The sequence below is a fragment of the Emiliania huxleyi genome (genome assembly GCF_000372725.1).
Source record: "Emiliania huxleyi CCMP1516 unplaced genomic scaffold EMIHUscaffold_470, whole genome shotgun sequence".
NCBI lineage: Eukaryota > Haptophyta > Isochrysidales > Noelaerhabdaceae > Emiliania > Emiliania huxleyi.
The window spans coordinates 38960-64857 of NW_005198466.1; the positions used below are offsets into that span (position 1 = coordinate 38960).

Below are 25898 nucleotides of genomic sequence, written 5' to 3' on the forward strand. Positions count from 1 at the left end.
TGGGAGCTCTCGGCGACGCCCAATGCGTGCGCCGGTAAGGGGGAGTGTGCGCGCGCGTGTGTGAGATGTGGATTGTGGCAGGCCTGCTGCTGCTGATGGGAATGGCTCTGTGTGTGGCGCTGCGCTGGCGTGCGGCGCGCGCGTGCTGTGCGCGTGTGCGTGTTGGATCCGCGCGTGCGTCTGCGTGTGCTGCGCGCGCGCCGCCGGCGTGTGCTGTGTGCTGTACTCTGCTGTGCGCCTGTTTGTGAGTCTTTGAGGCGCAGGCCTGGCTGGCAGGGCTGCGCGGTGGGCTGCGGCGCGCTGCGGGTGGTTGTGCGCCTGCCTGGTGGCGTGCGGCGGCCGCGCAACCCGCCCGACCGGGTCGTCGGCGGCCCAGGGCGCGAGCATGCGGTCGGCGCTGCATGTGAGGCTGCTGCGCGGCTGGCGCGTATGTTTCCGTGCGATGAGGGACGCGCGTATGTGTTCACGCTGCGGGCGCGGGCGGGCGCGGGGGGCGGCGTGGTCTCACCGCGGTCCGACGCCGGTTGGTCTTCGGCGTGACGAGGGCGGGCGCGCAGAGAGGCCTTGCCGCCATCGCGTTGCCGCGAAGGAAAAAGAATTATGGACCAGACTTACAGATGTGTCTTCAGTGGCGGGTTTGTGCCTAATAACGGCAGTATTGGAGAAACAGGCGCGGAACCCAGCGACGCGTGCCGGTGAGGCCGATTTTCTTAAACGGACTTAAAAGAGGGACCCCCCACCGTGCCTGCAATCTCTTAAATGACAATTTGAGCCCCAAAACCTCCTCATTTCTTAAAAGGTCTTAAAACAATCCGGCCCTCAGAACCCTAGGGGTACCCTAAGGCCTCCTTAATGCTTAAAGGCAATGGGGTCTAGATTTGGAGCGCTCGCCGAAGAGGAGTACGACAAAATAGCGCCCGTGATTGCCCGCACACTGCCCGCACTCACGGACTCCATTCCCAAAAGAAAGAGAGGGGAGCTCGCAGGAGAGGTGACGAGTGAACTACAGGTAGTGGGGAAGGCAGCCTCGACCGCGTGGAGAAGACAGCAGCACTGTCCGACCTCAAAACATGCACAACAAGCGGGATTTGTGACTCTGTCCTCGATTCTTCAGTCGCTCTGCCGGACGCGCTCGCTTTGTCGCGGGGGTCACCAGTGCAAGCCGTGTGGACGCCCAGAATAGCCTCCCCTGGCTTAGCTAGAGTGAGAGATATTGTGCACGTGGTCAGCCTCTACAATATATACACTGACACTTTACCTCCCAGAGCTCGTCTAGGTCCGCCACGGCCATCCTCAGCCTCCAGAGGGCCCCCGGCCGCGGCGCGGTGCGGCGGCGTCACAAATCCGACGTCAGTTCACAGGGACGCGATCGGGCGATCTGAAGTCCAACTAGGCGTATGGATTGTCCGCCCAGAGCTATCACCTGGACCCCTCAATGGACGCCTGCGGTGCCGCCCCCACGAGGTGTTGTTCACACCTGTCCAACCATTCGTGCAGCAGGAACGCGCTGTGTGTGGCTGGCAGCAAACTCAAATGACGACGGGTTGCAGCCTCGTAGCTCAACGGCAACATTGTGCATGAGGAAGGCTGATAGAAGTAGCACCAGCCACACAACCAACAGCTTCTGGAGAGTATGCGGAGCGCAAGCAGCCGGTGATCAAAGGCGTGTTGCTGTCGGTGGCAGATTGCCAGAGGGACGCCGGCGCCTCGGTGCGTGGCTTCGTCACAATTTTCCACCGCTCAACTTGGAGGCAGTGTGTCTAGTAGCGTGCTACACCTATGACGGCGGACCTCACTGGGGCGCCGACGTGCGACGACCGTCTGGGATCGAAAGACGAAACCGCGTCCCAGGAGCTCGTGCAGACGGCGCGCTCCGGAGCTCGGTGGCGGGAAATTTGAAGGGAACGTGGTGGCTTCCCACCGCCTTTGTATGTGCCCAATAAAGTGCTAACACGACCCTCGGGCAGCAGGGGGTATGTGGCGAGCGCACGGAGGCACAGTTAGGCCGCCGTGATATCGCCCTTCCGGGCACCCCGTTCTTCGGTAGCCGTTTAGGGGTTAACCGTAACGTTTTTGAACACCGTGTTAACGTTAACGCACCAGCCCTGGCGGAAGGTGGCGTCCAGCCAGTCTAACATGCTGCATGGAATGCGCCAGCTGCCACAGCGGCGGGCAACGTACTCACTTGGTCTGTGTCTCGCATGCTCGAGAAAGCACAGCCTGATGCGGATCCTCTCTTCAACAGGCTGTGAACAGGCACACCCGCACCGGCTGGCGGCTCGGCTTTCGATACTCAGCAGCCCGGTCTGGCAGAGAATAGGGCGCCGGCGATCGCAGCCCGGCCGCGGCGGTCGGCTCAGCTCAGGTTGGACAGCTGCCTCAGTGGGGAGGCGCCGGGGATGGCGGCGAGGGCGCGGGCCTTGGCGCGAATGCTCCGCGACGCGGTCGGGAGGCGCGAGACGGAGCTGTTCTCGGATGCGCTCGGCAGCGGCACGTTCTCGATGCCCGCCTCGCCGTCGCCGCCCGCAGCGCGCCGGCGTTGCGGCGTTGCGGCGCCGGCAGCACCGGAGGCGGCGGAGGCTACGGCGGAGGCCTCGAGGGCACGCTCCTGCTCGGTGGTGAGGCAGAGGGCGCGCAGCTTCTCCTCGCTCCGCTCCGGGCGCGCCTCGCGGGCCTCCTCCGGGGGCACCGCCTCGGCAGCGTGCAGCACGTCGGTGCAGAAGGTGGCGACGGCCGACGAGGCGCCCTCGAGCGAGCTGCCCGCCGCCTCCCCGTGCCGCTCCTCCTCGCCCCGCTGCTCCTCTTGCGTGGCTGTCAGCGCCTCGCCCCACTCGCGCAGCGCGGATGAGGCGGCGGCGGCGGTGCTCGCGGAGGCAGCTTCGCCCTCGGCGGCGCGCGCGCGCAGCGCCTCGCACCGCTCCGAGAGCGCAGCCTCGGCGGCGCCCCACTCTGCGGCCTCCACGTCGGCGGCGGCGGCGCGCCGCGCCGCGGCCGCCTGTGTCTCGGCGACCACTGCCCTCTCGAGCTCGGCGACGTTGTGACTCTGTTGCGCGGCCTCGGCACCGGCCGTCGAGGCGGCCTCGGCCGCGAGCGCCGGGATGGCGCTCACGGCAGCCTCGCACTGAGAGGCTGCCGCCGTGCAGTGCGCGCCCCAGTGATCCACCGCGTCGGCCACGCTCGCGTCCGCTGCAGCCGCCGCCTCGAGCAGGCCCTGGAGGCGGGCCTCTGCCGCGTCGTTTTCGCGCGTGGCGGCCTGCTCCCACGCCTGCAGCGCCTCGCTCTCTGCGCAGATGGCCGCCAGCCCCGCGCCCGCCGATTGGGCCTTCTGCACGGCCGCCGCCTGGCACACGGCCGCGCTGCTCATGATCGTCGTGGCGCCATCCATCGCGGTGGAGAGCGCCGCGTGCGTCGCATCGCCGGCTTCGGCCCAGCGGGTGGCTGCACCGCCGGCCGCGGCAACATGGCTTTCGACGCGCGTCAGCACGACGGCCTCGCGTGCGGCGACATCGTCCGACTGAGCCGCGGCGGCGTCCATGGCAGCGCTCGCCGCCTCGCCGCTCGCCGACCACGCAGCCGCCTGCTCGCCGACGGCGGCCGCGGCGGTGGAGAAGCGCGCCTCGGCGGCGACCATGGCTTGCTCGACCTCCTCGTCGGTGGCGATCTCGCGCGCGATGGCGGCCGAGATCGCCCGGCTGCTCTCGCCCCAGCCCGCGCACACCTCCTGCATGGCCACCAGCCCCGCGGCCGCCTCGGCCGTCGCGGCACCGGCCACGCCTTCGAGCGACGCGCAGGCCGAGATCTGAGCGTCAATCTCGCCCGAGACGCCCTCGCCCTGACGAGACCACTCGTCAACGCAGCCCTCCTCCTTGGCCGCCAGCGCTTCATATCCGGCCGCCGCCTCGCGAACCAGCCCGATCACGCCGGCTGCGCTGCTCGCCGCGTCGCGCGCCTTGGCCGCGGCCGCGTCGCCACTGGCGGCCCATGCGGAGGCGTGTTCGGCCGCCGTCTCGGCGGACGCACGGTAGCGGGCCTCGGCGGCCCGCAGCGCCGCCTGCCCCTCGCCATCGCTCTGGATGGTCCTTTCGAGGGCGGCCGAGACGAGCCGGTTCGACTCGCCCCAGCCGGCGGCGACCTCGCCCGCCGCCACGTGCTTGGCCTTCACCTCTTCACGCAGCGCGCGGCTCTGGGCGCTCGCCTCGGCCTGCTGCTGGAGCAGGCCCGCCACGCGGCTGTCGAGCGACCCCTCGAGCCCAGCGAGCTGCTCGGCGAGCATCGCCTTCACTCCGGCCATCATCGCCTCCATCGCCGCCGCGCGGCCCGCCTTGAACTCGTCGACAGTGGAGCGCAGCGCCGCCTCCGTCGCCGCGGACGCCGCAAGCTGCGCCTGGATGCCCGCCTCCACCGAAGCGTCGGCCGCGCCGATCGCCGCCTTCTGCGCCGCCTCCGCTGCGCTCTCGCCGTCGCGTCGGTGTCCAGAGAGGGTCTCCTCCATGCTGGCACACTGCGCTGCGAGCCGCTCACACTCAGCGTCCACGCCGCCCGTCACGGCGGCTGTGGCCGACGCCATGGCCTTTGCCTGCTCAGCGCGCTCTGCGGCCGCCGCCGCGTCCGCCGTCTGCATCGCCTCGGTCAGCGCGTCGCACACGCTCGCCTGCAGCTCCGCCTCCTGCGCCGCGGCAGCCGCCGCAACGCCCGCCCGCGCGCTCGCGAGGTGGTCGCGCAGCGAGCCCTCTGCCTGCTTGGTCGCCCGCAACCGCTCCACCGCGCCAGTCAGCGCCTGCTGCGCATCCGCGCAGCGCTTGAGCACGTCTTCGCTCGCGAGGTGTCGCTGCTGCTCGAGGGCATCGAGCTGAGCCTTGGCCGTGTCCTCGGCGTTGCCGCGCGCCTGCTCGGCCGCCACGGCGTTGAGCGCCTCGCGCCGGGCCGCGTGCGCGGCGGCGGCGACGGGGACGATGCCGTGGTCGACGGCGGAGACTGCGGCCACGGTGGTTGTGAGCAGCGCGGTGTGCTGGCTCAGGGCCTGCTTCTCCGCCCCCTCACGGTGTGCGCCGACGGCGGAGCGAAGCGCAGCAGATTGCACAGCGAGGCGCTCCCGTGCGTCCGCGCAGCCGCCCGCCGCCTCGGCACCCACAGCGTCGAGCTCAGCCGCCACCGCCGCCCTCTCAGCGGCCTGTGCGTCGGCGCCTGCCGCCTGCGCAGCCGACAGCCCGCGGACCTGCGCGTTGAGCGCCGCCGCCTGGGCAGTCTCATGCTCGGCGCGCTCCGCCGCGGCGGCGTCGAGCGTGGCTCCGAGGGACTCCTCACTTGCGCGCTGGCGGCGCAGCATCGCCGCCGCGCCTTGCAGCTGAGTCCGCTCCTCGCCCCGCGCAGCCTCCTCCCCGCGCAGCCCAGCCGCCGCGGCAGCGGCGCTCGTGGACAGCTTCTCCTGCAGCTCCGCCTGCAGCAGGTCGCTCTGCATCCGGGCGGCCGCCACCGCAGCGAGCGCCTCGCTGGTCCACGCGGTGGCGGCGGCCTCCGCGCTCTCGGCAGCGCCCGCGAGGCGCGTGAGCCCCGCGCCAATCTCCGCCACTGCCGCGGCGACCAGCTCGCCCAAGGCGACGCCGGCCTGGCCCTCTGCCGCGTGCGAGGCTTCGCGCCGCCCGCGAGCCGCTTCGCCCTGCGCCGTGTGGGCGGCGCCCACCTCGCCCGCTCCGGCGGTGATCGCTCCTCCGAGGCTGTCCTCCAGGTCGCGCATCACGCCGACGCTCTCGTGGAGCAAGGCCTGCTGGCTCTCGCGCGTGGCGTTGAGCACAGCCTCGCGCTGGGAGAGCGTGCACCTGGAAGGAAGAGCAGGAGGCAAGGGATCCGGGTCCAAATGGGGTGGGGGGAGGGCGGGGGGGAGGGGTGTAGCCGCGGTCGCGGGTTTGCTGGGTTGATGGTGATACAGTCGCGATTGCCGGAGGGCAGACTCAGGGGCGGCGGGTTCGGCTCGGGGCAAGTGGCGTACACCTGGTGGCCGTCAGCTCGCCCGAGACTTGCTCCTTCTCCTCCTTGGCGAGGCTGAGCGAGACTTGGGACTCCTGGGGCGAGGGCGATGGAGGAATGAGGGAGTGGGGGAGCAAGGTGGAGAGAGGGTGTCAGAGGAAGGTGGCGAGAGGCTGACTGGAGGCCATCATGAAGAGGGAGGGGGTGGAAGGGATGGGGGGGCGGAGGCGGTGCCAGCGGAGGGGGTGAGTGAGGGACATGTGGCGGAGCAGGAGGTGAAACGGCTCGGAGCGCCCATCTGATCAGGGCCGACCTGCAGCGCTTCCCGCGTGCTGTCCAGATCCTTCTCCACCGTCTCCGCGCGCTGCACCGCCGCCTGCTCAGTGGTGTGCTTGCGGGCGAGAGCGCTCTGCGCCTCCTCCACCTGCGCCTCCATGTACTGCAATCGGCACTCCATCTCGACGAAAGAGTCCGCGCCGACGCCGCAGTTGAGCCTCGTCGCCTCCATGTTGGGCCCGCCCGCGCCTCGGTCCCGCGGGGTGGTGATCATCCGCTGCGAGGCCACCGGCTTGTTCTCGATGCCGTGGGCGCTCTGCGCGTAGCTGAGCGTGGAGAGCGACTCTTCGCAGCAGAGGATGGAGGGAGAGAGCGTCGCGATGATGCAGGTCTTGCAGCGCCCGCCGAGGCTCTCCTGCAGAGGGAGGTGGTGGTGTGTGTGTGTGTGTGGGGGGGGGGGGGCGTGGGAGGCCAGCTTAGGGGCTCTGGGACCCGGGCTTGGGGAATGCCACGCGGAGCGGCTGCCTGCCTCCGCTATGGAGCCCACCCCTGCCTGAGAGGAAGCACCAACTCCGGGCAGCGTCGCGCCTGCAGCAGGCGAGTCAGCTTGGAGTCGCGGTACGGGATGCGGCCCTGCTTCTCGCGCAGCGACGTGATGACGCGACCCAGCGTCAGCAGGGACTGGTTGATGTTCATCGCCTCGCGCATGCGCGTGCGGTCCTGCGCCCCCACGCCCGAGGTCTTGGCACACTCGCTGCCCGCCAAGTCGACCATGTGCAGCTTGCCCACGCGCGCAATCTCCATCCCGTCGGGCGTCTTCTCGCGCAGGTTGACGGTCAGCGTGAAGAGGCAGTGCGAGCGGGACGACTCCTTGTTCATCTTGGTCTGAGGAGGGGGCGAGAAGAGGCTTCATGGGAGCAAGATGCCACCTGCCCACTCGTCTCCCGCCCACTCGTCTCCCGCCCACTCCGCTCCCGCACGCCCCTCGCCCACCGGCTTCTTTCCCGTCCACTCCTTGCCCGCTCCCGATCGCCCCTCGCCCCGCACCTCTCCGATCTTGCGGCGGTCTTGGGCTGCACGCAGGATGCGAAGCACGTCCTCGGGGGTGTTGACCTCGTGCGTGAGCAAACCGGCGCAGTGGACGCCCTTGCCCTGCTTGCTGTCATCGACGATGGCGAGCTTCGCGCCAGGCTCGTCCGCTGGCGAGAGGAGATCGTGAAGCACCTGGACCAGGGCGGCACTTGGTGAGAGGAGCGGTGGCGCCAGGGCGGCGTAGAGCGATACACCAAGAGGTGGAGGGCTGGCAGCGGACGGCAAGCGGACAGGTGCGAGCATCCTCCTCTGCCACCCCATAAGCAAGAGATGTGCATGAGAACGACACGGGAGGGCGGGTGTCCGGTAGGGTGACGGGTATCTGGTGTGGTGCAGTGCTCAGGTCAGCGACAGAGCGCCATCTCCACGCTGCGCCGCACCTCGTTGTAGATCTCGAGATACGAGACGGTGCAGGTGCTCTCCAGAACGTGCTCGCCCTGCAGCGCGGTGAAAATGTGCTCGGCGGCGCGCGGGATGATGCCCATCTCCTCGGGGATGTCGATCCGGCCCTCGATCGTGTGCGTCTTGCCCGTGCCGGTTTGGCCGTACGCAAAGAGAGTGGACTCATAGCCGCGTAGCACGTCGCCGAGGATCGGCAGCATGGTGCTGTCGAACACATCCTGAGAGGGAACGGGCGACTTGGATGTCTCACGCTTTCTCAGGTCCGGTCATGAGCTGCACGCACCTGCTGGGTGCTAAACGAGCCGAAGACATTCTGGAATTTGAAGATGTTCCTCTGAGCGCGATGGCCAGTGCCGCGGATGAGGCAGACCTCTTGCCGCTCGGTCGAGGTGGTCACGATGGGAAGGGTGCCCTCGCTCTTCTCCTTGTTATTGGGGGGGCGAACCCGGACGACGACTTGGATGGCCTCGCTCGCCATGACGGCTTCGGTCGCGCGTGCGAAGTGAACGACGGGGTCTCGCGTGCGAGGTGGGCTGGATCCTAGGGCGCCTTTGAAAGGCTTCGTGTCTCGAGGTCTCGAGGTCTCGAGGTGGAACGGCAGGAAGCCGGGGAAGACGAACCCGAGGAGGATGAAACACCTGTGGTAATATCCCGTCGTCAGCTGTCACGATACACCCGAAGGGGACCCCAGCGCCAGCATCATCCGTGGAGGTACAAGTGTTCGAAGAGAGAGTGGACCTGAGCAACGATATGACTTGGCGACAAATGATCCGAGTGGGCGTCAGAAGAGTCGTCCTTGCGCGAGGAGAGCTCGATAAACTCGAGGGGCCAAAATATGCCGCGAGGAGGGCAGAGCTGCGACGAAAGGCGAGAGAAGCAGCGAGAGCAAGGGAGCGGCAGGCGGCGGCGCCGTCGCAGAACGAGGCAGAGGAGAGCGACGCGACAGAGGAAGAAGCGACAAGAGAGAGAACGACGAGAGTGGGACGACCGCGAGGTGGCATGAAGGTTGCAGCGAGAATCGGCGAGAGACTGCGAACGAAGAGAGATAGGAAGAGGCGGACGCCCAAGGGTGAGGGCCGAGGAGCTAAGAAGCGCACCCAGCGGGCCGGATGATCGGGATCGGGTTGCGGGCAAGAGAGCCCTAGCCCCGGGGGTGCGCGTTCGCAGGGAAAGGGCCTTAAAGTAAACACGCGTCTCCGAGGGTTGGCTCCGCGCTCCGGGTTTCCCCTAGCAGCAGACCGCCCCCTCTACTCGGAGCTATAATGAACACCAGACATGAACAGGTAGGTAGGTAGAAAGGTGAAGAACAGCCAGGCTCGGACACGACACGCATTCGGCAAATTTGTTTTTTATGAGCTTAGCCTTCGATGTTATGAAACAACGCTAGGCGTTTTTTATTCGGTTCTTCGCCGCGACATGGGCGTTTGTCTCCTCCTGCTTCTGATAGCTCCGGCCAATGCATTTGGCCGCCGCGCCCTCCTCGCTGCGGCAGGCGCGAATGCATTCTCTGCCACTAGCGCGAGCGCAGGTGACTACCTCAAGGTGTCCTGCACTCGCGATGACGATGCGTGCCTCTCGGCAAAACGAGCGGGAGCAAAGGCCGCCTTCGAGAACCTCAAGCCTCTGCCGCTCGCTGAATACAAGCGCTTGGGTGCGACCGCCATCTCCGCCCTCCGCGACCCGTCAGTCAAGATATCAGCCGACGAGAAGCCCGAGCTGAGGTCTTCTCTGTTCGGCGACTCGTACCTCACGATGCAATGCGAGAGTGGTGACAAAGCCTGTGCCGCGAAGCGACGGGAGAGAGCCGGTGGCGCGCGATAGCCAGACTAGCGCGGCCGCCCCACAAGTAAGGACGACTTTAAGTACGCAGCCACTATCATCTGCGTTAAAACTCCGGTGCAACAAAAAAGGCGTGGGTTCGGTTATTGTAGCACCCGTACTTTAATAAACAAAGCGGCCTTTGGCCCATCTGTGCACGCGAGGGACAAAGGGCCCTGCCCGGTTGATGCTGCTCTCGTTACGCCATCCGGCTTCGCGCGACCACACCACCGCCGGGAGGGCTGCTGGTACGAGGATGGGCCCTCTCCCACGCAGGTTCTGGTCGTTGCCGTGCGGGCAGAAGCGAAGTCCCGCCGCGTGCATCGCGCAGAAGAGGACGTTCTCGGAGAAGGCCACCGGGTGAAAGCGACAGGTGGTGGTGAGGTTGCGGAGCCGCTGCTGGCAGGGGAGGAGCCCGCCGCCGCCCACCACCAGCCGGTCGAAGCGGTTGCCGCGAAGCTCCTCGAGCATATCGCGGAGCGCTGCCGCGGGCGCGCTCCAGAGGCAAAAGTCCGTGCTCTTGAGCCGGCACGCTGTGCAGGTGCTCACCCCGCCGCGGGATTTCACCTTGCCCCTCTGGTGCTCGTCGGCGGCGTGGCGCACGTTGCCCCACCCGTTGGGGGATAGGAAGAGGGGCTTGTCATATCCCTTCTTGAACCAGCGGTAGCTGCCCAGATCAAGTCGGATGCGGACCGCCGCACTGTACTCGACGCCCGTCTGCTCCTCGTGGCGCGACATCAGGTCGAGTCCGCCCAGCATGCTCGCCGTGTTCATCCGGATCTTGAAGAGGCTCTCGTTGAGGACTCCCCATGACCGCAGCCGCGGGTCCTCGTCGTGCTCCTCCGCCCGCTGGGTCTCCACCGTGACGGCCGTCGGCGCCAGCTTTCGCGACACCACGTCCAGGCACTCTCGCGAGGAGAGGCGCCGTGGTTGAGAGGACGCCGTGTCGAGCAGGCTCCACGTGTGGATGAAGACGTGGCACTCCTCAAACACCTGGCGGCACATCACCGTCTGGTTGAGGAGCTGCAGGCCCGCCTGGTATCAGAAAGGTGGCGTTCAGATGGTCTTCTTCATTCAGAGATACGAGAGCTCTTCAGGAGCCTGGAAGGCGTCCCGGCGGCAGGTGTCGCGAAGGTGGCCGCTAAAAACGAGTGCCGCGACCGGGCCTCGCAAAGCTTGCTCGCTGTGCCTTTTGGAATTCGGAAGGCCCTGACTGCGACAGGGCGGGCACTGAAGCGGCATGAGCTGTCGAGTGAAGGGTCGGGGTGAGTCGGCCAGACTTGTGGGACGCACGTCAAAAAGAGCGGGGAAAATAGGTTTTCGGCTTCTGCGAATCCCCAGGGCCTCCAGGGCTGCAGGATAGCGTGCCCCGATAACGGCGACACTTAGCGAGGGTCACTGCGCAAGGAGAGGGTGCGAAGCCTTTTCTTTTTGTCCTCTCGGGGGAATGTTCTCTCGGCGCCCATGGCCTTCTGAGGTTTCGTACCGACCTTTAGGCCAAAAGGTGGCCTGGTTGGTCGAAGCGCCGACCTTTAGGTCTAACAAAGCAGGATCGATTCTCGCGAGGGTGATTCGAGTCCCGAGTTCAAGGTCCTGAGGTGACTGGGGCGGGCAGGAGGGTGCGCCCTCCGAGAGGAGCTCCTGTTTTGTTAGACCTAAAGGTCGGCGCTTCGACCAACTAGGCCTTTGCGCCTTTAGGTCTAACAAACCCAACCGCAGTGGACGTCCCTCCTCCTCCATAGCACAAGACTTCAAACAACTACCCCCCACGATAGCAGCATGCTCGCTCTTGCACTAACGGCAAACTGACTGGGGGGGCAGCACCGGGAGACTCCCAGAGTGTTGCAGACCCGCCCCAAGCACACCCGGGGCCGTGTCTCCACCTATCTCGACGGTGTGCAAAGCGCCGATACACCCGTCGTAGCCTGTCATGACTGCTGATGAGTAAACCGCCGAAAATCGCGACGCCACAGTGAGAGGCCGTCCCGCGAGAAGCTTCAGCGCCGCTGAGATAGCTGTACAGACGATACTCGAGAGCACAGACGATATCGCCACCCTTTTCCCGAGGGGTAGAGATGGAGCGCGACACTCGTCGACGTCGTCCTGCGCCTATTCCCCCCATCTACTATGCTAACTGGCTCAGTTGAAGTTGGCCGCTCCCACAGCTCCCACACCATCTCTCCCAGGACTCTGGTACACACAATCTCTCTGGTACACACACACAAACGTTCGAAGCGTTGTGAGCGAGGTCTGTGGCTTTTGTGGAGAGAGAGTGGAACTGATTAAGGTTCTTCGGGCCAGTTTGGGGGGGCAAACCCTGCCCGCCCCCTAGCGCCCCAGGTAAGGCCCAGGTGTGGCCTAGGGCATCAGAAGGGACCAAGAGGAGTCCAGTCTGAGCCATAGAGCCTCATGTCTTTGCCCCCGAAAGTCGCGTTCAAATGCCCGGAACGGACGTTACAGGGGTGTCCGGCCGGCGCGATCACCGAGCTGTGACGCTCAGGGAAGCCTGATGAGGTGCTGGTTTCTTTGCCCAGGGCTGGCCTTCCCCCCAGGCTGGATCAGCTGAGCAAGGTTTGGGGAGGGAGAATCCCCCATTCAGATCTTCAGATATTTTGACGGATGACCAAAAATGGGCAAAAACGGGATGGGAAAAAATTACATACAGAAAGAAAGAAGGATGGGAGGCGGACGGGTTCCCTCCGCTGAAGATTTTCACCGAGATAAAAGAAAAAACACTCCGCCGCCTTCTGGTACTCGCTTTCGCCTTCTCCGCCATGCAGAGCACGCGCGCCCTCAAAAACCTTGACGTCAGCCGCATAAGCACCTTTCTTGCAGAGTGCAAGCAGCCCTTCCAGACGTCTCACCTGTACGATGCGGTGGAGAATAAGAAGCTGGTCGACACCGAGCGGCGCCTTTCAGAATTCCGCAGCATCACCGACGAGCGCCTTTTCGACCTCGCTGAGGACATCGTGAAGCAGCTCTCAGCGCAGGATGAATCGGCCGACTTCACCTTGGTGCGCAACGACCTCACACACATTCGGTACCACACCGGCGGATTCTTCAAGAAGCACGAGGACTACCTGTCAGTCACGTCGAACCTCGTCGAGGAGTACACGCTCCTTCTCTGCGTGACGCCGGCGGGCATGCACACCGTCGGGGGCGAAACCGTCATCTTCGGCCACATCGGAAGCCAGGTCCGGCTAAAACTTTCTTCCATCTATCTCCCTCCGCCAATGACCGTCCCCTTCCATTGCATTAGGCGTACAAGGAGACGACGACTCGCGGCGACGCCCTCGTCTTCCGCAAGGATGTGATGCACGAGGGCCGGATCATCGAGGCGGGTGAGAAGCACATCCTCTCCTTCAATCTCTGGGCGATGCGCAAGCACTCGGGCCAGGTGCTCCTCGTCACGTTCCCGCCGGCGGAGGAGGCCGCGTCCAAGCTGCAGGGCGTCGAGGCGCTGCACGAAGCGGCGAATGACAAGTCCTCGTACGTGCTCGCGGTCGCCGACGCCAAGGGCTCAGAGATGCTCGCGGCGCACATCGAGTGGGTCAGCGGGCAGGCGGAGGGCGGCGACATCATCAGGCACTCCTGCAAGCTCTTCACCTTCGAGCAGTTCGGCACCCTCTTCCGCGTGCTCACGCAGTCGCACATCAGCGCCACAGAGCTGGCAGCCAACAAGCCCGTCATCGACTTCTACTGCCCATCCTTCGTGTACGAGCACCTTCTCGTTGACAAGGCCTCGCAGCCCGTCGCGTCGTCGCCGGAGGTCAAGTCGCCAGAGGTGGTGGGCGGCATCAAGGCAGCGTGCGACTTCTCCGCGCCGTCCGACGACATCATAGTGTGCGAGTCGGAGGAGCGGATGCGAGTTGTCGCCGATCTAGCGCGCACACTGCAGTTGCCGTACGTCCCCTTCAAGATGATCTTCGTAGAGGGTGTGCTCCAGACATTCGGCGAGTGCGGCGATGACGCCTTCACGCTTCCGCTCCTCCCTGTTTGGCTCTCGCTCGGCGACCACGACTCCATCTTCATGTTCCGCAACATCGCTGGGCTCAGCCCCCCGAAGCTCATGACGCTGGGCGAGCTGCATGCGCGCTTTGGCTTCCTCGAGCACGCGCGGCCGGAGCAGCTCGCCAAGCTTCACCCGGGCGAGCGGGTCAAGGGTCTCAGTGCCGTGGCGTCCGAAGAGGATTACTACGGGAACGACGTGCGGGCTCTCTCGCTCATGTTTGCGCTGGACATGACGACCGGCCATTGCATGGATGAGCCTCACGCACGCCGAGGCATCTTCGACCGCTGGGCGTCGCGGATGCGCTGTGCCGTCTTTGAGTCCACGGCGCACTACGGCACGCCGCCGCTCGTCTACCTGCCCGGCGCCGCCGACGTCGAGGTCGGCACCTCAAACGGCCTCTTCCACCGCGACGGCGCGGGCAGGACGTGCTTCAGCGCGGCCGAGGCCAAGGCGGCGAGCGACTTCATCGCGAGCCTCAACCTCGAGGACAAGGTCAAGGCGCGGCTGCAGGAGAAGCGCTTCGTGCTGCCGCAGGTGCACGAGGATGTCCTCGCCGGCTTCTGCAACGAGAATGTCTACGGAAAGCTCAACCTGCTCTCGGTGACGGGCGTGGTGCGCCTCGACCGCGACGCGCCAAAGGGCAGCCTGCCAGCAGCCGGCGAGGAGGAGGCTACCTTTGACGTGTGGCCGCCGCCGAGTGTGCTCGACGATGCCATCCACACAAACTTCCGCAACCACATCCTGCCGTACGCGGAGTACAGTATGGAGCATGGCATCGTCGTCCTCCCGTCGCACCAATCGACCGACGACGAGGACGAGGACGACGAGGACGACGAGGACGACGCGCTCCGCGACTCTGACGATGCGGAGAACGCGGAGGACGCGGGGCAGGGTGGCTCTGCGCCCTGAGGGACCGCACACGCGGCACAGGCGCCGCACCACAGCCATGCGCATTGCGTGCAGCCGGAAAGTGAGCGTCACCCACTGCTCTCACTGGCACGCGCGTGTGGCGGCAGGCTGGGCATACAACTCTGCGTGTCATCGCCATCGGCACTTTCGGGGACCTTCGGACAGGGTGTGGGTCAGAGAGCGTGCTCGACAGTCAGAGTGACACAGCTGAAGCTGGTCAGTTCCAAATATTGAAATACCCCGGCCACCACCACCCCAACCGCAACCCGCAACCGGTCGGTCCGGCGTGGTTGGTGCGTGGATGGATGCGGGCAGCCCTTCCTGGCTCTCGCTCACAAGCTAAATGCTCACGGGCCCCCATTAACTCGTCTAGGGATCAGGGGCGCTCGCAGCCCTGACTTCTAGCGAAAAAAAAACGCGGCCAGGTGAGCGCGCCGGGAAGGTTGTTGTTGATTGTCATAACGGGGTGTGTTTCTTTCTTGCTGCCTGTCTAGAGAGGGATTTTGAGCAATGCCAAATACATCGCTTCTATCGAGGTCTTCTCAACAAATCACAAGCCGCCGGCGCCGCGATTTCTTTCTTTTTGTTGACCTTCGGTTTCAGCAAGCCTCCTCCATTTTTTTTCGGGCTCTCAGTCGAGTCTGAGTGAGGCTGGTTTTGGGGCCAAAATCAGCAAACTCGGCAACACCCGGTATTCTGCGCGTGTGTCGTGACGGACTGCGCTTGTTTGGAGGCTCCAGCGAGTATTTGTGGAGAGCGCATCGAGATTCAATCGAGATTGGGGAGCTACGTCGAGGTCAAAACGTGCAGGTGTGAGGCCGCTGGTGCCTCCACCGTCCCTTGGAGACGACCCCACTGCCCTGGGGCGTCTTGATACGATCAAGGGCGAGCACACGGCGCCCCGGCGCGCGCGCCCCCACGAAACGCGGGGTGCACAAGGGAGAGGGTTTTCGCTTAAAAATCGCCCCCGAGCTCAAATCCACTGCCCAAGTGGCGCAGGTCCTGCCCACCGCACCCCATGCCGACCCTCCTAGCGGGTCGGCGCCAGTTTTATGAAAAATTAGTTTCTCGTGCGGGTTTGCCGTGTTAGTGCTCTCTTACACACTTGGCTCTTTATGTGCGCCCGGATTTTTGTACGTTGTTGCTTCCACTCTACGTGTTTTCATAAATAAATTCTGAGTGTTGTTGCGCTTTCATCGTAGGATCGTACGAAGGGAGAGAGGAGCTTGCTTCCGACAGCCTCAGGCCGCGCGTAGAGCCTTTCAGGGCCTAGAGAGACTAGTCGACGTCCAGCCCTGGGTGGCATGGCTCGTTAGCTCACGGTCGCCGGCTGTCGCCGCGGACGCCGCCCGCCGCGCCGCTCCCCGTGCTGCGCGCGTGTATGCTGCCTTGGAGCTGGACCATATAACTTGTCAGGCCCTCAAAACGGCGCGTGGCCCCAGCGTGCAGCACACGGTCGAGGGGGTGCACCTAAAGGGGTGGGGTAAATGTATCTCCTCACGAGTTCGGGGGCAGCAAAGCGAGGCCGCTGTTCCCCGAAATTCTATATGTCGGCCAGGAACTCGGCTCTCACTCGAAGTGCAGCAAGGGCCGACGCGCGTGGGGGCAGCCGAGTGGGCGGCGGTGGGAGGACCAGATGCACCTCCGCAATGAGCTGCAGCAGCCGCGTCTGGTTGGGCCCCGCAGCAGGCCAGCAGTCTCCCGCCATCCCACTCCCGTCGACAGGGCGGCACTCGCCGACAGAGAACTTGTTGACGACCTGTTACAAGCAAGCGCTGTGAGGAGATGACGTGCGCATGTGCTGCACGACGCAGACTCGTTGGCGGCCTGCTTCGAGTTAAGGTGGCGCAGCGTGGGGCAGACGCGCAACGCGGCGAGCGAGCAGACGAGTTGCAAGGCCTCGCCCAGCCGCTCAGTCACACCGACCACATCGAAGCGGCCGAGCGCGCAATCAATGTCCTCGGGCGGGCACTGCAGATCGCCGCTGTCTCCCACCAGCGCCCGCCACTGCGGGTTTGGCTTCAGCCGCTGGATAGCGGCCATTACGTTGCGCCGCGTGGCGTGCGACCAGCCCATGTGAGGCCCCTCCGGGTTGAGCCACTGGGAGTGGAACCAGCTCGAGGGCTCGCGGACGATGAGCACCTGTTTACAACAAGCGGTGTGTCGGGCGTCCTTCGTGCCGTGCGAGGGTCCGCGCAAGAGCAGGACCGTGAGTGCGCGGGCCCTGCTGCCCCACCGCCAGTGCAGCTCCCCGAGCGGCGCGCCGGCTCTGTCCAGCCTCACCTCCGGCCGCGAATCGCTCACGTTGCGCGCGTCGCCAGAGAAGCGGCGCGAGCCGTCATTGGCTATGTGGTATTCAACTGCCCAACCTTGCGCTCCGGCGGCAACATCGCCCTCTAGCGCACAGGTCTGGAACCTCTCGACAGCACGCCCTTTGGCCGCCTCCATGCCCTTGTGCTGGCAGCCCCTGGGCATGCTATCGGGCCGTCCGACTGGTGACCACGTCACAGCGGCCGCTCGCATTGGCGTCCGCGCATCGCAAAAGGAGGAGCGCAATGATGTGCCGCCCGTTCGGACAATGTGGCGGTAGAGGATCAGAGTGCAGAGCGGTGCCACCGCCGCCGCAGGGCCCTTCACGGCGCTAAGACGATCGGCTAGTGCGGCGATCGAGTCCTGCGACATTGCCTCCGTGTCGGGCGCGCTTCTAGGTCCCTTCGTATAAAAGAGCCACGAACGACCTGGGGAGAGGGGGGGGGCGGCCCCCCCGGCACTTATGTTGATGGCAGCAGAGGAAAAGCTGCGGGTCCGAAGAATGCTCCGCTGCGCGAGCCGAGGAGCCGACTGGCGCGTGCTCGCGCGCTAGTCGCCAGCGCGCCGACGCGCGGCATGGCCGGGACGTCCGGCGCGGGCAAGGGCATCTAAGGGCGACCGGCTTGGGCAGGGAGTGGCGTTTGAGGGCGACAAGCGAAACAGACAACCCCAAGGGAGGGATCGGCTTAAGCAAATTGTTTTCTTTTTGTCGTCCGCACGAGCAGGATATTGGAACCCAAATGAGTCGCAGCAGCAAATTCTTTTTTTGCACGACCCTGGGTTCCAACTTTTTGCGGGCATGGTACTCTCACGGCCCGTGGGGGGGGGTATGGTCCTGACCGCCAGCAGGCGGGGGATGGTCTCGAGGTGGGTTGCGCTGTAGGCTCCGACCTCACAGCTCACAGCTCCCAAGCCTCTCTCAGCACCGCTGGCACGAGAAGGGCGTGGTAGGACCGGCGCACACTATGCAGGCGGAGCCGCAGGCCGCGGAGCTGCAAGCCGTCACTGTCACCGGGCCGTGCTCCGCCGCGGAACTCGGCTCCACCCTGCCCTTTGAGCACGTCGTCGCGTGGAGCATGCAGTCGAGGCACCGGCCGCCTTCCGACGTAGAGGAGGCAGCGCTGCGCGATGCGCCAATCACGCTGCAGACGCTGTCCGCCGTGCGCGAAAAGCCGCTCGTCAACCTCGCCAACCTCACCGGCCCGCAGGAGGACGTGGCCGCCGCGGAGGTCGAGGCGTTCGCTCGCGTCGGTGGCCGGGCCATCGTCTCGGCGAGCGTGCCCGGCGCCGGCGGCGCCTGCAGCGCCTCCTGCCTGGCCAGTCTCTGCAGAAGGACCAAGCTGCGGGTGATTATGACGGTTGGCTGGGCGTCGGCGCGCGAGCTGCCGCCGCCGCCGCCAGACGACGAGGCGGAGGACCCGGCGCTCGACTCGCTGCTCCGCTCGCTCCTCGAGGGGGAGGAGGATGGGTCGGGCGGAGCAGCGGTGCGCGCTGGCGCGCTGGGGGTGCTGCCGCTCACACCTGGGCACGCGAGGCTGCTCGAGGTGCTAGCGGCGGCGCACGTGCGGTCTGGCGCGCCGCTGTTCTGCTCGCTGCCGGCGGGAGGCGCTGCCAGCGCCGACGCCGCAGAATCGTCAGGCGCGGCGGCGGTCGCGTCTCTCGACGCGCTCTCCGCCGCCGGCGTCGATATGCGTCGCGTGGTCGTCGCCCACGCGCAGACCCTGCTCGGCGCGCCGGCTGCGCTGCGCGCCCTGCTCGCCACCGGTGCGCGACGCTAGATGCGGAAAGGGACCCACGGGTGGCTTCCAACCAGCGCTCGAGACGAGGCGTGTTCGACTGCAATCGGCCGCATCGTGTTCGCTGCACGACCCACCGCGTTCCCACCCTCACGCGGCCGCTCACAGAGCAGGAGCGCGGCTCTGCTAACGCACCACCCACGGGACTGAACCCACACTGGATTCGAGACTCTGGGGGTATGGTACGCAGGCGCGCGGCTCTGCTTCACCGGTGCAGGGATGGGCTGGTCCGTGCCGGGCGCGTGTGCGTCGGACCACCCCTGGCTTTGCCCTCCGTCGGACGAAGGACTCGCCGCAGCGCTGGCCAGGCTGTGCGCCGAAGGGTGGGCACCACCCACCGCCCCGATCCCCCCACCCCCTTGCTCCCCTCCCCCCCTCGGAGGGCCGAAGAGAGGCGCCCGTGGGGACCCCGCAATTCCCTTCCCCCCCTCGAAGGGCCGGACAGAGGCGTCGAGGGCCCCGCTCTTTCCTTCGCCCGCCGGCCTGCTCGCCCTCTTGTTTGGCGGCGACACGTCCACAGCACGTCGACGACGCTCTCTCAGGTACGCCGACCGCCTCCTCCTCTCGCTCGGGGTATCGTCGCGGCTGCAGCTCGCGTCGTGCGGCGGCGGCGGCTTTGGCTTCCTGCAGCGCGCCTTCCTGCCGCGTGCGCGCCGGCATGGGCTGAGCGCGTCGGACGAGGAGAGGATCACCACCTCGAACGCGGCCGCTCTCCTGTGCTACTGGACGCCGCCACCGCCGCCGGAGCGCACCGTGCGGCACTGGAGCTGCGACGCTTGCCACCGCGGCTACGTCGAGGCGGTCAACGAGGCGGAGGCGCTGCCGGAGGACCGGGTCTACTTCGAGAAGTTCTCGTACCGCTACTGCAGCACCGCCTGCCTCGGGGCGCACCGGCGGGCCGAGTTTGTGCAGCCCTTCTCCGCGCCGCCGCCGCCCGAGTGAGGCGCTGGTGAGGCGCGAGGTGTGGTGTCCGCCGCCCTCTCTGTTCACCGTTACTCTGTGTATAGTGAACTAGTGCGTCACTCGATGTTTTGTTGGGACACCGTCAGACACTCGGCTGCTTTTTCCACATTCCAGAATTTCCACCCCTCGACCCGCCGAAACTGAGCGCTGCGCGCATCCCTCACGTCACACCTGGCACTCCTTAGCCAGCGCGGCCGCCAGCTGGCGCAGCGAGGGCCTGCCGGCACACGACGACGCCGCGCCGCGGGCGTGCCGCGTCGGCGCCGCCTCGACGAGGGCCGCCGCGGGCTCGCCGGTGAACTTGTCGTAGTGCACGACCGCGGCGTCTGGCTGGGTGCCGAGCGGGTTGGGCGTCGAGTGGGCGGCGTACCAGGTATCCACGCCACCGGTGACCAGGCGGAAGAACTGGCGCGGCTGTCCCGTCGGTAGCGGACGGCTCTCGTGCGGCGTGCGGTCGGTGAACCACACGAGCTCGCCCGCGCGCAGCGCGATCGGGCCCGTCACGCGCCGCTGGTCGAAGATGTCGTCACCCTCCAAGTGCATATCGCAGCGCGCGCAGCCCGCGTGACTGCCGTACCTCTCGTCGTCCGCCGGCCAGCACGTGCGCGGCTTGGGCGCGCTGGGGAAGCGCTCGTTCAGGCAGGGCCGCAGCGGCTCGACGTCGCCGCCGCGACCCACCAGCTCCGTCGGCACAATCGCGTTGTAGATGTGGCAGCTGTCGGACACGTTCGACGCCATGAAGAGGCCGCCCTCAAACTGGCCGTGGCGCATGGCGTGCCCAAAGCCCCACGGGTGCCACCGCGGCAGCGTGTGCACCTTGCCACTGTCGCACACGTCGCGGTTGAAGCCCTCTGTGTGCAGCCCGGGCCGCCGCTGCGACGCACCCTCGTGCACGACGCTCTCGTGCACGGTGAGATAGCCGACGCGATCCTTGGGCGACGCCTTCCCGTCGGACCTGTGCAGCGTCGACGTGCACTTGGCGATCATGGGCCAGTAGGCGTGCAGCTCCGGGGGCAGACTCTTCTTGTCGCCGAGGATGAATGGCATCATGTTCACATTGATCGATTTTGGCGCCGGGAACGTCACGTTGTCCACATGCGCAAAGGCGACGAGCTTTTTCTCTTCCTGGGCTTGCAGCGCAGTCATCATCTGCTCACGCTTCCAAGCGTTGTTGACCACGTGCCAGATGAGCCGAAGCACATCGGAGTGACCCGAGAGGACAGAGAGCGGGCTCTTCTCGTCAGCGGTGCCGAGCAAATACGCCATGAGACTCGCGTGCAGCCGCTCCGCCGCCGTCGCTTCGCGCTTGGATGTTGAAGGCGCATCGCCGAGGAGGCTCATCCGGTCGCGCGTGCCGGCTGCCGCAAAAGCGGCTGGCTCACGAGAGCGTTTCGCCGCGCGGTTGTTTGTTCGCGAGCGAGCGAGCGAGCGAGCGTGTCGGACGTGTCCAGTCGCAAATCCGTCCCGCTGCGTCGTGAGTCGGGATATAACAAAACGACGGGTCGCTGGCACGACAAGGGCGCGGACTGGCGCGGACTGGCACACACACAATATAAGAATAGGAACGCTTGACGGTCGCTCGCCATGTCGATCTCCGCGCACGCGGCGCGCTCGACCTCCGCGGTCGGCTGCCGCAAAAGCGGCAACTAAACAAAAACAAAAACAAACGGACACAACAAAAGCGGAAGAGAGAGATGAAAGCGGAAGGAGAAGAGAATTCAAAAATCTCTCTCTCTCAAAAGTGGCTGGCTCACGATAGACTTATTTATTTGGTATTGCTAAAAATCTCTCTCTCCCACGCGCGACAGCCGACAGGTAGCAGCGTGGGGCAGAATTTCTCATCGAAGGAAGAAAAAATGTTGGGAGAAAAATTCTGCCGCGCTGACGCGGCGCTTGGGAGATGTCTCCTCTCTCCTTGTACCTTGATTGACCATCCTTGTTTATTCACGATGCGGGTTTGCGGCGCTTCCCTGTCGTCGTATCTTTAGCTTCACAGGATTGAAAAGGGAGAGGGAGGTGTGTTCTCCAGGCGCGGCGTTAGAGAGTCCCGTTAGGTTAGCTTAGTACATGTAGAAAACGCGGTAGTCCCGTAGGCCGTCAAAAGAGAAAAAATACTTCGCGATCATCTGTCATTGAGTTGCTCCGTCCGACGCGGTGGTTGTGTGTGGTGTGATGCGATCTCCACCTCCGTTTGCCACCCTGGCCCCCCTGCGCAAGCCACCTTCCGTCGCGGACGTCGAGAACGCCGTGCTTGAAGACCACGTTATCATGGAGGACGTCACCTGCGCCATCTGCCTCTCCATCCTGCACGAGCCAACCTCGCTGCAGTGCGGACACACGTTCTGCTGCTCCTGCGTCCGGGCGGCGCTCCGGCGGACCTCCGCGTGTCCCGTTTGCCGCCAGCCCGCGCATCAGCGGCTGCAGGTCAATCGCCTCCTTGCACGACTCCTCATGCAGATTTTCCCAAACGAGACGCTCGCGAGGCGGGCCGAGGTCGCGCAGGACGCGGCCCGCCAGCCACGGCCGCGAACGACTGGCTCGTTTGGAAACGTGCTTCGCCTCGCGCCCATCTTGCTGCGCAGAGTTGGCCTTTTCGCCTCGTTGGTCCTCCTCGCAGCGCTGTGTGCTCTGGCCGCCGCCGACTCGGGCCGCCCACGCAAGCCTCGGGGCGAGCCGGCGGGGTTCGGCACTGACGCCGCACACGCTCGGCGTAGGAGGGCCGCTCTCGTGGTCCCACCCATTTGGCGCGCTGCTGTCGGCGCCGCTCTACTCGCAGCCCGAGCCGCAGCCCGCCGGCTACCTTGGGCGCGCCGCAACGCTCTCGCACGCGCACTGGAGAGTTCCCGGCAGCCGGGGTGGGTCCAACCGGGGTGGTGGGTGGGGCGAGCGCGCGGTGGTGACCAGGCTCAGCGGTGTCGCCGTCCAGACGTGCAGCACTTCGCCCCGCCGCCGTGTCCTTAGGCGGTTTGGCGAGCCGCTCGGCGTCGTGGAGTCTCCGCTGGGCGACACTCCCCCAACCGCCGGCACGACAAGGCTAGACACTTCCTAGACACTTCCTAGACACTCCCTGCTAGACAGCTCAAGCGCAGTGTCGGTGCTCGAGGGGGGGGGGGGGGCGGCTCACCTCTGAGAGGCGAGGCGTGTGCTGTCGCGCGTTGGCGGTACGTCCCTTCCTAGACACCTCCTAGACACTTCCTAGACACTTCCTTGTCGCGCGTAGGCAGTACGTCCTCGCGTCGAGCGACGATGTCGACCTCGCGGACGCTCCGGGAGGCGCGCGAGATGTGGGGAGATATGGGGAGATATGGGGACGCTCCGGGAGGCGCGCGTCGTGAGCACGTGATTCGCTGTGCCGCATGCACGCGAGGTCGTGTGCCGCGCAGGACCCTCAAAGCCTGACGGCGGTGTGTTGGTGCGCTGCTGCAGTAGGCTCCGGAGGCGGCTCGTACCCCGCAGGAGGCGGCTCGTACCCCGCAGAGGAGTCGGGCCTCTTCTCCTCGCTCTCCGTGTCCCTCTCCGCCCTCGCCGCCGCGCGGAGGAGGGGGCCTGCGGCCGACGTCCCTGCATCTCCGTCCCTCGACGCGCCGAGCGTGTCGTACCTCGACGACGAGGAGGAGCCGCTGAGGGAAGGGCAGAGGGAAGGGCTGGGGAGGGACAGGCCGGGGAGGGACGGGGCGCTGGGTGCCCTGCCCTCTTCGCGACCCGTTCACGTTGTGACGGCGGCCGCGTACCCCGCCTTCCCCGCCGGACCCGGCCGGTCGGGCCCCTTCCTTGTCGGCGGCGGCGTTGCGGCGGTCGAGGGCTCTAGATGCGGAAGATCTCCGCATATCTCGAGGGCAGGACGTGGGGACGGCGCTAGTCAAGCTGTGAGCAGCGTCTCTTCACACCTCGTGTTGTGAGCAGGTCGAGGACGTGGAGATGGCGCTTGGCCGCGCGCAGGCCGAGGTCGAGCGGCTGCGGATACGCAAGGAGCAACTCGTGCGCAAGGCCGAGGCACTCGGCGCGATGCGCTCGGTGCGCTCTCGGCACGGGGAGGTGACACTGACCTGAGGTGTCGCCGGGTCGCCGCGCTGAGCGCTCGAGCCTTGGTGGGGCCGGAGCTCTCGCGGGGATGCGGCTGGCGAACAGCGATGTCAGTACGGACAGCGCGCGGAACAGCGCGTCGCAGCTAGAGTGGTGAACCGATTGGGTCCAACCCCCCCCCGGCGAGAAGGCCGAAGCGGGCACACACCAGCAGACTTTTTTTGGCCTAGCCGCTAGCTAGAGCTGTTTAACATTAACTTTGGGCCTAACAGTTGCGCTATTGTTGGCTGAAATCCTTAACGTTGTTCAAGTGTTCACCCCAGCCCATGCTGTTACTGTTTGTTACTGTTGTTACTGTTGTTCAGCGGCCAGCAAGCAGAACGGTGCAAAAAACCCGCTACCCGGGTAAAACCCGCGAAAATACCTGGGATTTCCCGGGTATTTTCGGGTATTACCCGCACTGGACGCTGGAGATCGTCGTGGGTCACTGCCAGGCCTTCCTTATTACTTATTGTTGTTCAGCCGGCCTAACGTTAGCTACTGTTGTTGGGGAGCCCCACTCTGTTGTTCTGTTGTTACTGTTACGTAACAGTAGCAACATTGTTCAGCTCCCAACGTTAAACAGCTCTACCCACTACCGCTAATCAGCCCCTTGGAGTGTGAAGGCTTCGTAGCCCTCCCGGTCTGAAGATCCGCAGGACTGGAGCGAAAAAAAGCAAGCGAGTGACCGCTAGCCGTGCCGCGCAGGGTCCAGGGAGAGCACCAGCGCGCGCAGGTGGCTAATCTTTGTTGAGAATTTGTGTGTGTGTGCCCACCGCGCCGCTCCTCACCCCTAGTAACTAACGCGAAATCCATGTCACACGTACCGATGTGGATCACATAACTCATATAAAACTGTGCACCCTGTGGCTGTGGCCTGTGCCACCGAGACGAGAAAAAAACACATAAATGACGTCAGACGGGGGGACGCCGCGCGCACTGTCGAGTGTACTCGAGCGACGAGGCATGCTATCATGGTTCTTTCTCCCACGGCGTGAGTGAACCGTCCGGCGCGATGCGTTGTGGCACGGTCGGCACATGGTAGTCCTTGGCTCGAGCGTGAGCGTAGTAGTAGGAGTTCTCCGCGCCCCTCACCTCCAGGTCCCGCTGGATCGCGCCAGCTGCAGCGCTGCCCGCGTGCCCTCGCCCAGAGATGGGCACCGGAGCCGCAACCGGCAGGACGCACTCGCCTTTCGGCACCGCAGCGTAGTAGTATCCACTGCTGCGGGCTTTGCTCTCTGGTGCCAGCGGGGACGAGGCCGGAGGGGCTGCAGGCCCGGCGCGAATGGCGGCCGTCGTCGCCGGAGCGGCGGCAGCGGCCGGTAGAGGCGGTGGCGGTGCACTCGTGCTCGGCAACGATGCAGCTCTGCCGAGGCGCACACGGTACTCTGCGGCGGCTCTTGCCGCAGGATCATCGCCAGGCCTCATCCGGACCATGAATCTCTCCGCAGTCGGCGGCCTGACCTTGAGTACTCCGGAGTCATACAGCAGCCACGCGATTTCCTCCTCTCCAACCCGCGTGCGCCCTTTAGAGCTGGCTGGCATGTCAAGGGCCGCGCCGCGAGCTGCTAAAACAAACTCAAAGGCGGTCGTATGTGAGAGAGAGATTTTTAGAAGCCAACAAGAAATGTGTCACACAGAGTGATTTGCGCTCGGCAGCTTGTCGACTACCAGCCGGAGCCGGAGTCGGAACCGTAGCCGAGATGGTCTTCGAGGGTGTCGAATATGTCGTATGTGTGAGTCAGTCAGTGTTACACACCTCCTAGCATGGAGGACGGGCCCACACGCACACACACGCTCCACACGATTGGCTCGGGAGCCGACACGAGGCACACAAGGTGAACCTTCTTTTCTACCAGGCTAGGATTGAGTGAGTGAGAGCAGCCTCGCTCTCAATCCTTTAAGAAGCCGAAGGATATTGTGAGCAGCACTCCTCGCAATCGTAGCATCTCTGTGCGATTGTGAGCACCTACGCTCGCAATCCTACATCTTCTAGGCTGCTTCTAGGACTAAGAGCAGCTCCGCTCCCAAGATGACTGGTGACGCCTACTACCAGCGCGCTCAATCCGAGCAAAGTCTAGGGTTGCGAGCAGCACGGCTCACAATCCTAGCAACATGCCTCCGATTGCGAGCAGTGCTGCTCGCAATCCTACATCTTGTAGGACTAATCTCTAATGAGCGGCTGCGCTCACAATCGTACCAAAGGTCTAAGGATTGCGAGCTAGCCTGGTAGAAAAGAAGGTTCTCACCGGCACACAGCCGTAGCACCGACCGGGTCCGGACTGCTGAACACA

At 65.3% G+C, this 25898-nt stretch overlaps 6 protein-coding genes across 6 annotated transcripts; 3 read left to right on the forward strand and 3 right to left on the reverse strand.

Annotated features, from left to right (window-relative positions):
- Positions 1-6529: 6529 nt before the first annotated feature.
- On the reverse strand, positions 6530-7871 carry EMIHUDRAFT_44696 (hypothetical protein; the record flags this gene model as incomplete). The annotated part of the gene is made up of 4 exons (XM_005767970.1): positions 6530-6650; positions 6812-7125; positions 7288-7464; positions 7713-7871. Coding segments are annotated over 4 exons (771 nt in total), but the record flags the coding sequence as incomplete, so codon positions are not given.
- Positions 7872-12326: 4455 nt separating this feature from the next.
- On the forward strand, positions 12327-14473 carry EMIHUDRAFT_119289 (hypothetical protein; the record flags this gene model as incomplete). Its single annotated transcript, XM_005767971.1, has 2 exons — positions 12327-12746; positions 12812-14473. The coding sequence occupies 2 exons, from the start codon at positions 12327-12329 to the stop codon at positions 14471-14473; spliced, it is 2082 nt and encodes a 693-aa protein (XP_005768028.1).
- A 3275-nt stretch (positions 14474-17748) lies between these two features.
- Positions 17749-19521, forward strand: EMIHUDRAFT_245663 (hypothetical protein; the record flags this gene model as incomplete). The annotated part of the gene is made up of 3 exons (XM_005767972.1): positions 17749-18547; positions 18770-18902; positions 19122-19521. The coding sequence occupies 3 exons, from the start codon at positions 17749-17751 to the stop codon at positions 19519-19521; spliced, it is 1332 nt and encodes a 443-aa protein (XP_005768029.1).
- A 116-nt stretch (positions 19522-19637) lies between these two features.
- EMIHUDRAFT_414255 (hypothetical protein) lies at positions 19638-21170 on the reverse strand. The gene has a single exon (XM_005767973.1). It carries the CDS (start codon positions 20881-20883, stop codon positions 19708-19710), a length of 1176 nt encoding a protein of 391 aa, XP_005768030.1. The 5' UTR covers positions 20884-21170; the 3' UTR covers positions 19638-19707.
- A 544-nt stretch (positions 21171-21714) lies between these two features.
- EMIHUDRAFT_119292 (hypothetical protein) lies at positions 21715-23592 on the forward strand (the record flags this gene model as incomplete). The annotated part of the gene is made up of 3 exons (XM_005767974.1): positions 21715-21869; positions 22763-22826; positions 23446-23592. 3 exons carry the CDS (start codon positions 21715-21717, stop codon positions 23590-23592), a joined length of 366 nt encoding a protein of 121 aa, XP_005768031.1.
- A 905-nt stretch (positions 23593-24497) lies between these two features.
- EMIHUDRAFT_370586 (hypothetical protein) lies at positions 24498-25128 on the reverse strand. The gene has a single exon (XM_005767975.1). The coding sequence runs from the start codon at positions 25039-25041 to the stop codon at positions 24577-24579; it is 465 nt and encodes a 154-aa protein (XP_005768032.1). The 5' UTR covers positions 25042-25128; the 3' UTR covers positions 24498-24576.
- Positions 25129-25898: the final 770 nt, after the last annotated feature.